The sequence below is a fragment of the Lagopus muta genome, chromosome 9 (assembly GCF_023343835.1).
Source record: "Lagopus muta isolate bLagMut1 chromosome 9, bLagMut1 primary, whole genome shotgun sequence".
In the NCBI taxonomy this organism is placed as follows: domain Eukaryota; kingdom Metazoa; phylum Chordata; class Aves; order Galliformes; family Phasianidae; genus Lagopus; species Lagopus muta.
In genome coordinates this window covers 3,874,572-3,887,186 of record NC_064441.1, presented here as the reverse complement: position 1 = coordinate 3,887,186, position 12,615 = coordinate 3,874,572, and the positions used below count along the sequence as shown (strand labels likewise).

The 12,615-nt window shown below is 43.1% G+C and overlaps 1 protein-coding gene across 6 annotated transcripts in view; it reads left to right on the top strand.

Annotated features, from left to right (window-relative positions):
- The window catches only part of MECOM (MDS1 and EVI1 complex locus), a 299,911-nt gene that overhangs the window by 130,547 nt on the left and 156,749 nt on the right, over window positions 1-12,615 (top strand). For all 6 annotated transcript variants that reach the window (XM_048954824.1, XM_048954823.1, XM_048954827.1 and 3 more), the window contains exon 2: window positions 2,235-2,584. In XM_048954824.1, coding sequence (XP_048810781.1) covers window positions 2,235-2,584 — 350 coding nt within the window. The remainder of the gene's footprint in view (window positions 1-2,234; window positions 2,585-12,615) is intronic.

Below are 12,615 nucleotides of genomic sequence, written 5' to 3'. Positions count from 1 at the left end.
AGTTTTTAAACACCCCCTTCCAACGAGCCATATGCTTATCATCAGTCAGATCACTTTCCTTGTGTGATTTCTCTTCCTGCAGCCCATGTGTATACATGGCTTTTTTTCTTACTTTTTTTTCTTTTTTTTTTTTTTCTCATTTCAAAACCAGCTGAATTCTTTTATGCAGGGTTGCAATCTAAACAGTTGGGGGAAGACATCTGAATGGGAGTGATGCTGCTGCCTGCAGAAGTGGGGAGCATGGGGGATCCTGGGGGATGCTTGAGTGGCACGGACCAGACTTGCTCAACTGTTTGGCTGTGCTGAGCTTCCTATGTGTTCAAGGGGAGCTGAGTTTGGGGACAGCTGCAATGCATTTGTGTAACAGAGGTGGCTGCTAACCTGGTCACTTCAGCATTGAGCAGTGAAATGAATCTTGGCATCCAGGTGGAGATGTGTCCCTGCCCTTTCCATGACTTCTTTCTTGTCCCCTGCAGTCCAGGCTGAGTTTTGCTGCAGGACGGGAAAGTCCAGGCGTGGACTTAAGGATGCTTCAAGCTCTTTGGCATGACTTTCCTTGAGCACCTTCACCAAAACAAAGCACTGATGAGCTATTACAGGCAGGATTTCCTAAACGTAAATGATGGAAAATCCCACTGTGCACCCATCTCAGCCGAATGGTGGGCTCAGTCAAGATTTTCTGCTTCTCAGAGTGCCAGGTATTAGAAAAGTGGCAAGCTGATCAATACAGGGTTCAGTCGCTAGAGGACAGGGGGAGCCCGCCAAGGCAGAGACAGAGGGAGTGGGTAGCTGAACTTTCCTGTGACATGCATGAGGTCATAGCCAGTGCCACATGAAAGAAAGAAAAACAGTTCATGGCTGTGAATAAATTGCTCACAGATGAAGAATCCAGTTTACCAGTCATGTGATGGGAGCAATCTATTCAAATGATTTGTTATGTCCCAGTGTTTGTCTTAGGCAGCACCAGAAGCATGAAAGTACAGATAGAATGCGGTGAGATAATATGTAACAAAGATGTGAGAGATAATGGGCTATGACCAGTTTTTAGTGGAAAAGGCATACGGTGCTAATCTACCATGGATAGTTTCTTAAATGAGCAAGAAATTGAAAGAACATTTTAAAGTTTCCTGTTTCTTCACTGAGACGGAGTCATTCTGGTCGCCGAGCACAGCGGAACACTCTAATTTCTGGGCCACCATATTATGCAAATATTCCCATGCTCAGATACCCGATCTCTCAACTTTGTCCCTTGGAGAATAGTATTCACACATCCTATTCAGTTAGAGTTAAGTGGAATGTGTTTTGATGCGAAGGAAAAGTACAGTGAGAGAGAGAAAGGTAAATTAATGTAAGCAATGAGGAATTGCTCTTTTTGTGTCCTTTGCATACACTGGTGGGTTGAACGCCGTATTCCTGATGCAGCTAAAATCCCTGCTGAGGTCACTCTGAGGTTTCTTTTCTTTGCTAAAAGGAATTTACAATCAGCCTTATAGTTTGAGCTGTCAGAAATAGTGTGTTTTTCCTCTTTTGTTGTTGTTGTTGTTTGTTTGCTGGCTAAGTGCCAGCGACAAAGGTTTTTGTTTTCAATTTTTTTTGGATTTACCCCAGTTTCTTCTGTAAGAGGAGAAGGTTTGTGTTCTCTATAAGACGCAGTTTAGATCCTGGACTTATTTCAGACCATTGAATTTCATGGAGGTCAGTGATGAGACACTGATTTACATCAGCTGAAGTGCTTGCCAATAGTTGTGTGGTAGGCTGGATCCTTTCCTCCCAAAACTAATTGGAGCCCATCAAACTTAATTTTGGCTACTCTAGGTTCAGGCTGTCTCTCTGAAAGACCGGTAAAGCTTTCCTGCTTTTCACTTCACTTAGATTTCAATTGTAACATATAATGCTGGCTTTCAATTGCAATTTCAAAGAGCGTGCAATGCAAAGCGCTATATCCGGACCAGATTGGACAATAGGGTGAGCCTGCACGTACATCTGTATGTAATTCACTTTTTTGTGTTTGGTGATGTAAACCACTTTTGATGTCAGGAGCACTGAGAAATGCCACAGAGAACCCCTGGGCTTGCAATGGGGAGAAGGCTCAGCTCCTGGCAGGGTGAGGGGAACCAGTGATTGATGAGGGTGCTGCCCGCCTACCGAACTGTCCTCTCCATTTTGTGAAAAGGTTTCACATGCAAAACCTGTCAGGATATTTTCAAATCCTACCATTTGGCTTTCTTTTTCAGGTGATGAATGCCTGTATGAAAGCTTTCCTGAGCTTCCCTTGGAGGAAGTGCCAGAAGCTGATGGAGAGGCTGCAAACGCCCAGTGCCCAGCATCTGTCAGCATCCAGGAGCCATCCTCTCCAACCACCTCCAGCGAAGCTTTCACACCAAAGGAGAGCTCTCCTTACAAGGCTACGATATACATTCCTGATGACATTCCCATTCCTTCCGAATTTGAGCTCCGAGAATCCAACATTCCTGGAGCGGGATTAGGGATATGGACCAAAAGGAAGATTGAAATAGGAGAAAAGTTCGGCCCTTTCACAGGAGAGCAGCGGCCACACCTCAAAGATCCCAGTTACGGTTGGGAGGTAAGACACTTTGCATTCCTTCAGCCTGTTGAGTTCTCTTGAATGTCTATAAACACAGAGGTATTTGCAGAATTTGAGTCCTATCCTGCAGCAGCCAGGGAATATTTGTGTACACTGAGACTGTTTCATGGCCTTGCGGTGCTTTCTGGATGAAAGTGAATGTAAATTTAAGGAAAAAAAAAAAAGCAAAAAAAAAAAAAGCAAAAAAAAAAAGCAGGAATTGTTGTTGCTCTTCATGCATGAAATCTGTGTGGGTGGATATTGGCTGGTGACCTCCCTTTCTGGGAAGGAGAGGCAGACGTGGTATTATCGGAACATTTCTGCACCGTTTCAGCTCACTCACGTGCAGCCCTGCCATGGGATGGGTTGAGGGATCTGTTGGTGGCACTGTGCTGTCTGTCTGTAAAGATACTGGGTGCTGCTTTCAGTGTTGTGCGTCACCACTTGCTGGTGACAACAATTAGTACATTAAATTGCTATTGCAGAGCCTTGGGGGCTTTGAAAGCGGAGGGTTTGATCCTGCTTTCATTTAAGTTAATGGGAATTTTGCCATTCATTCAGTGAAAGTATGTTTGGATGCTAGTGTCAGAAACCGAGCACACATGGGGATGGCGTGGATCATGTTACTTCTGCAGATGCTCTGAGAAATGTTGGTTTTCATGCAGGAGCTGAAGGCCTCCTTCAGTGAGTACTGCGGTTGCCTTTTGCATTCCCTGCCTTCAGGAACAACATGTTTTCTCTGCTGTTATATCACAGGGCTGTGGTCGCATTGAATTTTTTCCTTCGTGGCAGTGGGAAGGCAATTTTCTCCTATATCTGGCATTAAATGGTGGCCTATGGGGCTGTAGACACAAAGCAGGGAGGATGGTTGTAGGGCGAGTCAGTTGTCCCCGACCTCAACCCTGAGGATAGTACATGCACTGTAAGAACTGTTCTTGCATAGTTTTATTTGCAGTTCTAACAGTGGGCTGTGGAAATAAAGTACGATCTCGGCTTGCCATCTGTGCTTTTCCTTTGGTTTCTGATAAGGGGAGAAGTGTGGAGTTTGTGCTGCTCCCCAGGGCTGCGCCTGACCTCTGGGTACACGGGAGTTTCATGTTCCCAGGAAAAGTGGAGTTCCTCTGTGGAGCAGAACCTCACCGATATGGTGGATAATAAACATTTGGTTAGCTCTTAACTGTCAATAAATCCTCGATGAGTTCATTCCAGACTTCCTATGCAGTTGTTTAAACACTTGTGAGAGCAGTGACAATACGACAGAATAGTGTCAGCAGAAATTATAGACTTTGCAGCACTCTATCAAGTTAACAGACCCTGATGAAATGGAATTGCTGGTGAGAAATCTTTCCTTTTTGACCAAGGCACCAGGAAACCATAAAAGCTGACTTTTAACCACACCGCAATTAAGCTCAGATATTGATAACAGAAACTGGAACCAAAGTGCTGAGACACGACTGTTCCTTCAGGTTTAACACTTTGAAATTTTAGACTGCATTTTGATTTGTGTGCCCTTGGGTATTGATAATATACTGCAAAAGTAAGGACTAGTTTTGATGGTTCAGATATTTAGGACTTTGTAGCCTTATGAATAATAATAATAAAAAATGCATAACTTGATAAATCTGGCAGATTTGAATCCCTTTCACACTGCGAGACTCGTGCCTTTCGAACAGTGTTATGTATTTGGGACAGCTGGGGAGAAGCTATTGAAAAGTGTTGGAAGAAAATCACACAGAATCAACAGTCAGACTCCCTCTGTAATTTGGCCACTCATCCATAAGTACTCTGCAGTGCTCAAGGGAGCCTGACACAGAATATTTTTCCAACAAGTGGGTTAAGTACATTTATTGGAATTGAAGGGAGACAAAGAAATGCTGGTTACCAGAGTCTGCACAGCGAGTGAAGTGGTGAGCAGGGGAGGTCAAGGCTAAAGGACAGATGTGGGGGATGTGGTAGTGCTGCAGAAGACCTCACCAACATCCGAGCCCAGATGCTCACCATCAGCTGCTCTGGAAACCAGCATCTCTTTGGATCCATGCCTTGGGATGAAAAAGAAACTTAACAGTGTGTGGGCTCAGAGAATGCCACAGAAAGCATGGGGTAGCTATGGGAAAAGGTATCATTTATCTGTGGTTCAGCACAGTTTGGGGAAGGTAAACTTTTCTGGTGTCCCTTTTTCTGCCTGAATGGGCACTTTTATGAAACTGGGCGTTTCTCCTGCTGTCAGCATGGGAAGCCTGCTTCTCCATTTGATATGCATTTCTCTATGAAACACTGAACGTACGATAGTGCTTGACTTTCAAGCACGTTGAAGGAATCACTCTTCAAGAAAACAGTATAACCATGTTAAAATAATTCTTGAAGGAAAACCGAGCATCTTCCTTAACTATTTTCTGTTGCTTTCATATTGCCGATTTACTCTTTTCTCTTACTCCTCTATAAACAAACAAAAAAAACCCAACCCACAACACACACACACAAAAGTCACGGTGTTGGGTATTTCCAGCTTTGGGATATTATTTCTGTTGTTTGTGACTGTGTTCTGTTTGTGTGGGTACCAGGATCAGCGTGCAGCAGCCAGGAGGGAAGGGGAAGCTGGAGGAAGTGCTGCTATTGACTTTTGCAGCCAGTCAGGAGATGTAGAAAAATTTGCTTCAGAAAGCTGAGGAATGTCGTGGCACCTGTGCCTACATCCCCCCCATAGCAAGGCTCCCCATGGCATCACTGCAGAGTTTGTCAAGAGCAAGTCTGAGAAAGCAATGTCCAATGTTGTGTCCATTTATCCACTTCAGCCATAAAACACACCATGGGACAGAGAATTTGTTGTGATATCGTCCTGCTTGGGTCGTGATTAGAGTGCTGCGGACCAGTTTAAATGAAAAGCCATAAATTTGAATTTTATCTCATTTTGTGGGTCTGGAGCAAAGCATTATCTAATCAGGTATTGGTTGGTTAAAGCACAAATCGAACACGGGGTCACCGGACAGGGGGAAAGGTCAAGCTTTTTTGCAGTTTGTCACCGTGGTTTTAGTATTTGCCGGCAGCCCGACCATCCGAGGGGGTCAGGTGGCTGTTGCTCAGGGGTTGTTTGAAAAGGGAAAATTGACTGCTGCTTAATCAACAAAGAAAACAAGCTTTTAAAGGATGGCAGTAATTTTTTAAACAAAAGCGAAGCACACAAATGTAGTGATTTCATCATAGTTCATGCCCTGCTATGAAAAACAACTCAGAGAGTATTTCAAAGAGAGCCTTCACATAGGTCACCAATGCACCCATCTCCCACCAGAGTCTTCCAGAGTGGGGTGAATATTCAAATTCAGGTCTCTCACTGCTATAGCAAGCTCTACAAGTCTCATTCATGGGGACAACGTCTTTGCAGCTCTTTATATCCTCTACTTTGACTTCTTTATTTAGAAAGGTGGGAACAAGAGCAATAAACTTTAATAAATCAAACATGTCAGAGAAGTAAAAAATACTTTAGAGCTTTATAAAGCACCATATAATGTGCTTATAGAGCAGAGTATATTTTCCTTTCACGGCAGCGAAGCTGAAAAACATCATAGATTCAGTGGAAGAGGCTTGACTTGAGGCTATTACTTCTGAATGGAAATTAGGAAGCTATTTGTTTGCCTCTCAAACATTTCTGATGTACATCTTCAGGGAAGGCTGAGCAGCTTCTTAAAAATTGATCTGGAGCAAAGGCTTCCCACTGGTCTGCAGGGAGTGGAGGAGCTGTGATTTTAAGTTTCAGTTTTGCACTCTTTGATTTGGAAATGGTTTTAAATTTGAATGTAGGAGTATTTGGAGGTTTTTGGGTTCCAAATATACTATCTATCTTTATGAAAAAATAAGTAATAAGTTATAAAATGTAAGGATATAGGTTTTTAGAACTGGAATCTAAAATATATGCTCCCAAAGCTATGTTGTGGTGCCTGAAATGATGGCTTGATTTTCCTGCTGCTCTCAGCATCCAAATGAATGAGATCAGTGGGAATTACTGGCGGGTTCCTCTTGGTGTATCCGTTACCCTCTGTTTTTGGGTGCTCCTTTGGAAAGCCTTTGTCAGAAAGTTGAAAGTAGCATCTGTCTCTTGGCATAAAAAGCAGAATATAAAGCAACACCTTAAGAACTGGGCAGGAGATGCACGTATCTTACAACTCCTGCTTAGATATCCCTACTAAACTACGTTGGCATGGAGGGAAAGAAATTCCTCGTAGTCAGTGAAATGACACTAGGATGGACCACTAATTAGGAATTATGCAAGAAGGGAAAGTAAAAGGAACCAATTCTTCATTATTTCTGAACATTTTTCTTTGGGATACAGAACATGCCCCATTGTTAAACAATTTTCTGTGGTTGTCTGACGCTTCAGGATCCATGCTCTGACTTACAGACCAAACCTCAGCTTTCCCTTGAATTGTCTTTAGGAGCGTTAACGTGTGGAGCTACTTGACCAGCTGGTTGGAAAGTGGTGGAGTACAAAGCAGGTTCCTTGCCTACAGTTCCTCCTTGAGTATGCATTGCAGAAGTGTAAGGACTTCACGAGCCTTGGCAGAATTAGTAATGAAGCAAAACTAGGAGTAAGAGTAGGAGTTATCTTATTAGAAAATAAAAAGAAATAATTTGCTTTATAATGAGGGAAGGAAGTACTCGCCTGATCAATGTAAGGCCAAGTTGGTTTTGCAGATAGTGTGTTCTCCCCACGTCAACAGAACAGCCCATCCGCTTCTGGCAGCCCCAGGTGGGACTGAGATCCTTACCTTCAACACGTAGGTGATGTTTTATCCCATTTGGAGTTCAGCTTTGCAAGGCATAGAGCACTCTGGCTGAGATCCAATAAAGCACTTAGGCACAGGCTTATCATCAAAAGGATTACCCAGGTGTTTGAGTTAAGCATGTGCTTAGCTGCAGTGTTAAGATCTCTGTTAGGGACACAGTGTTCAGTGCCACATAGGATGGAGTTCATACCATATATCTTACCTGAGGTGAACATGCACAAGGGTGCTTAATACAGACCTTAGAATGTACCTTGCAAAAGGCATTGCTGACAGTGCTGCTAGCGCTGCCAGTTGAATTCTCCTGTTACCTGCAACCATGTCTGGGAGTGAAACAAGAGCAAAGTGTGATGTCCACTGCATGCCCCAGCTGGTAACAGAGCTGCTAACATCAGATTTTTCCATGCTCAGGACAGAGACTATAGCTTAAGTGAACAGCCATCAGATCCTCAATAGCATAATATGAGCAGATGAACCTGACGTTCAGTTCTAATTAAAGATGTTTGACCACAAAATGGAACTGTTGGTCCTTTTAGTTTTTCATAGGATTGGGAGAGGGTTGGAAAGTGGGGACAACGCACAGAGTCATCTGCCACTGCCTTTGCTCCGCTGATCTCTACTTAATTTCTTCAATTCTCTTTAATTCTTCCATTAACGTGATTAAGCAGAGCGTCCTGTTTGATGGGATGTGCTGCCTTGGTGAGAATTGATGGGACGTGCTGCTTTGGTTTTGGGCAAAGCCTCCAACTTTGCCCTGTTCAGGTAAAGCTGCTGCAGTAGGAGCTGGAGATGAGACCTACAGGATTCGCTCTTTGTCTCCATGCTGAACCTGTGCTCAGAAATCTCCCAAAATCAGTGTGTCTGAGGGACAAGGCAGGTAGGTGTTGCACAGCTGCCAAGCGGAAGGTGCCACTTGGCTGTCCCCAGCTGCTCTTGGTGCTGATAAATTGCAGAGCCAATGCAGTGCCAACATGGCAGCAGTGGCAGGAAGAGCTGAGCAAAATGCTGCTCCTTTTTTTTTCAATTTTGGCTGGAATGAATTGCATAGCATTGATGTTTTGTGCACTTGACAGCTGGTGGATGCTCCCGTTGTCCTTGACCTTGGGGGCAGGAAATTGCCCATTCCATGGCATGGTCCAAAGCCACCAAAATCAGTCTGTGGTTCTGTGTACACATTCCCCACAAAGGCACTGAGGTATTAATCAGGAGGAGTGTTGGATCCTGAGGAGAGCAGAGTGAAGCCATGAGATTGCATGTAATGGGGAATAGGAGCAGGAGGGGGAGCAGAAAGTTTTGTTGCCCCTTCAGGGTAGAACTGGGGGAATGTTCCAGTAGTTTTGTATCTCTATTCAAAATACAGTAGTTACTATTTACTGATGGGTAGAGTTTACCTGAACTCAATGCTTTGTCCAAGCAAGCAATAAATAAATTGAGAGAGAAGCTGACATTGGAATAGATCTGTGAGACTATCCAAATATACAGAAAAATCATTGTAAGATGTGTCAGATGTCCTTTTAAAGGGCAAAACCTGTAAAGTGAATTTAGCCATTGAGACAGACAACATCAGAAAGAAAAATAAAAAAGACAGAACCAAAGAGAATAATTGCATTTAATAGAACTGACAAACAATCATATTTCTTCCCATTAAATAAATATGTTATAAAAAATTTATTATGGAATGCCACATTATGCAAGCCAGGATTCAAAGATGAGTTCTCTGCATTAAGTACAGTAGATGCCATTAAGGAAAACAGTCAATATGTCACTAAGCCACGGCCTGTAAAATTAAATTGATTTGGTAAATGTAAGTAAGATAGATCTGTTTGCTTTCATCATCAATTTTGAGTGGGTGAACAGGTGATGTCACCAACCTGGGAGCGATAAAGATGCAGGACCATCTGGAAAGCTTTGTGATGGATGGGCAACTGCTTTTGGATAGTGACAGTGCTGTGGTACTTTGTCACTTGGGATGCAGTACTTAATAACTTTTCAATACCATCATAATAAATTTCACTGCCTTATTAATATAGGAATGGTGAGTTATTACTGTGATGGATATTGTAAATAACAAGAGATGCAGCTGTCAAAAGCTGATTGTTTGGGCATGTTTCTTTAAGCAACACAGTTGACTTGGGATAATCAACGTATGTCTATACCAGCAGAGTTTATTGCTCTTGTCAAAAGAAAAAGCAGCATTATTCAAAAATTATATGAAGTCCATAATAAACAAGTTTAATATATTATCAGACTTTTCCTATAAGTTTCCTAACACAGAACAATAAATCATTTTTAATAATGCTTTTCCATGTACAATAATATCCTTATGCTATAATAATGTTCCTTCCTAACTATCAGAAAACAGAGAACTTGTGAAAACACAGAAAGGTATCTTTCACTCATCAGGACACTTACAAAATTAGATCTCCCTATTTCATTAAAAGGCTACTTCTGATATAAAGCCAATGAACTCTAGCTCTTTCTTTCTTTCTTTCTTTTTTTTTTTTGAATTTTAATTGAACAGATGTAGTTAAACACAAAGCTGTCGTTAAAGACAAAGAAATACAGACAAAATTATGAGCACGTGTCCCTAAATACTGGCAGGAAAGAGCATCTGTGGGTGTTTTATGAAAGCCTGGAGCTGCTCCGTGACACCGCTGCTAATGTCACCAGTCTGAGGACCGGAGAGAAACAAAATGCACAGATAGTTGTTAGCAGAAGATGAATTACCAGATCAATCATTTAGCGCCATTCAGAGCATTATACCATTGTTCCCCGGGAAGATAATTAAATCAATGATGTCTTTCTTATTTGTGTAAAGAGGTGCAAACTTGTAAAGAATATCCAGAGCTCCTCAAACATATTATTTCTGGGTATTTTTTTTAATCCATGGTGACTTTGCCTTTCAGAGTCCAGCTTTGTCCCTCTTTTCAATTAAACGTCTCACCGCCATTTCTATTACTGCTGAAAAGAGAGCCAGCAGTCTATTAACAGGCAATAAAGTTCAGGAAGCCTAAGACTAGTTTCTTGGGTCAGAGGTGAAAATTGCATACTAAATGAAACAAAGGTGTGTCTTGATGGCTCAACAAGCAGAGAAGAGAGTAGCAGAAATGTGGGCAGAAAGAGGCGGTCATCGTTAAACAGGAGCAAAGGAAGTCAGGAGGCAGTGCATGGCCAGGTGCTTATTAGCCTAGATGAGCACAGCGCTGAGCTTTGGCATTTAAACCTCCCCACCGTGTAAAGGTTCTGTTGAAATCTGGGCATTGGACCTAATAAAGATATCACTAAAATTTCAACCAAACAAAACTAAAAATCCCCTGCTTCCTGGGGCCTGAAGATTGGGATGCGCTCGTCAGAGTGGTCCAAACCCATACTTGTTTGTAATAGAAAAAATAGGTGGCTAATGGAGTGTTCCCACCCCAGAGACTATAAATGTGCCATTTTATCCACATGGCAGCCGTAATGGCCCCAGCTGAACAATAGGAGCACACACAAGAGGGAAGGCAGAGGTTATCTCAGTCCAGCCCTATTTGATCACATTAACTTTGCGCACAACAAGCGTTAATTTGGGAGAAAAACAAAACAACTTTAACTAGCCCTTCTTTAAAGTACAGTCCCCGCATTTAACATGGAAAGATGTAAGAGATCCCACAGAAAGAGTAACATTCCATCAGGTGAAGGCTACAGCATAAAGGGGCTCTTGTGTATAGTGGGTTTCCCAAAGTGTTGTTCTTAGTCTTAACTTGATGAAGTGTGCTGGCAGCAGGCAGGCAGCAGGTTTGCCTTCCCTTTCTGTCAGCTCTTATATGTTGGGCTGCAGACCTGATGCGTAGCTGGTCGGGTGTTGGAAAGGAGCTTTCATTGCCCTCCTGTCTGCTTGAAGTGGCCACAAGTGGTAAGCTGCCTTTCTAGAAATGTGGCTATGAATCTATGTGCACTTTATTCAAAATTAAGCCTGAAGGTTTCGTGTTTTCTGGGAGATTTGTGGTTATGGCATTTCTGTTGCTTACAGCAGGTGGATCTCAGTGGGTATTTTGAAATCTTGGCAGTAATGCTGATTTGGTGCAAAAGTGCCAGGCTGTATTGAGTAGGAAGATGGAAGCTGGATTATAGAATAGCTTCAGCACCACTGCATTTACAAAAGATATTCCTTAAATCCAAATTGCAAGCAGCCTTCTAGTGATGCCCTTTGCACGTGGTAAAATTTGCACGTGAGTGGGAAAAAAAATAGCCTTTCTTGCTGGTATTAAATGTTCATCTACCTGTGTGAGCAAATAACCAAGAAGGAAAAAAACCAGCCTCATGCTTTCTTTAATATGAAAACCAGAATGACCCTGCCAGCATGGTGAGCAGAGGGAGATGGTGCTGAACAGAAAGTGAAAGCTGTAATATGCTGCAGCTCCCTACCCTGCCCCATAGGAAACTGCGCAGAGAACAGCATCTTAGTTTGCCCCCAATTAAGTCTGTGCAAAGAGGCCTTTTTTCTGACTTCTTTGAGGATTTGTGCTCTCAAGGCGCATTTCCCTGCACCAGCTGACTGCAGGCAGTGCAACTCTCCTTCATCACTGTTCTCCTCTTCCTCCAATGCCAATCCTACCATCCTGCATCCCGTCCCCCAACCCTTGCAGCCCGCTGGAATCCTTGCTCAGCTTGCTGACAAACCCTGGAATTTCCTTTCTCCCAGCCACTCCCTAAGCCATTCCCTACTGCATCCTTCGCCAGTCCTGTCCATCTCTGCAACTTATCCCTGGCCATCACTTTACTCACTTTAATTTTTAGCAGCACTCTGCCTTGATGGCCCCTTTGCCTTTGGCACCGGCCACGTTGTCTCTGCTAACAAGGCACTGCTTTCCTCTCAGTGCCCGAATATATTTGAACTTTCTGCTGTATCCCTGCTTTTTCTGCCTTCCCTATTGCCCTCATGTCAGCATTTCAGAATTCCTCTGTCCTTCCAGCCTTGCTGCCCCCAGAAATGCAGCCCGTGTTGCCCTACACTGCCTTTCCCCCACTTGAAATACCACTGCTTTCATGGCTGGCAAAGCTGCTCAGCACAGGCTCTGCTCCTTGCTTTCACAAGTGCTTTTCTCAAACCAGCTGAATTTGACGGCGTTGTTATGATAAAGGCAACATCTGATTCTCTGTCCTCAAAGTCTGTTCCTTCTCACCAATGCAAGCTAAGCAGGCTGAAACATGGTTTAACTAATTATTAGGAAGTTACGGCTGTAACAGAAGTTGCTGTGTGTGTAAGGAAAGCCCCGT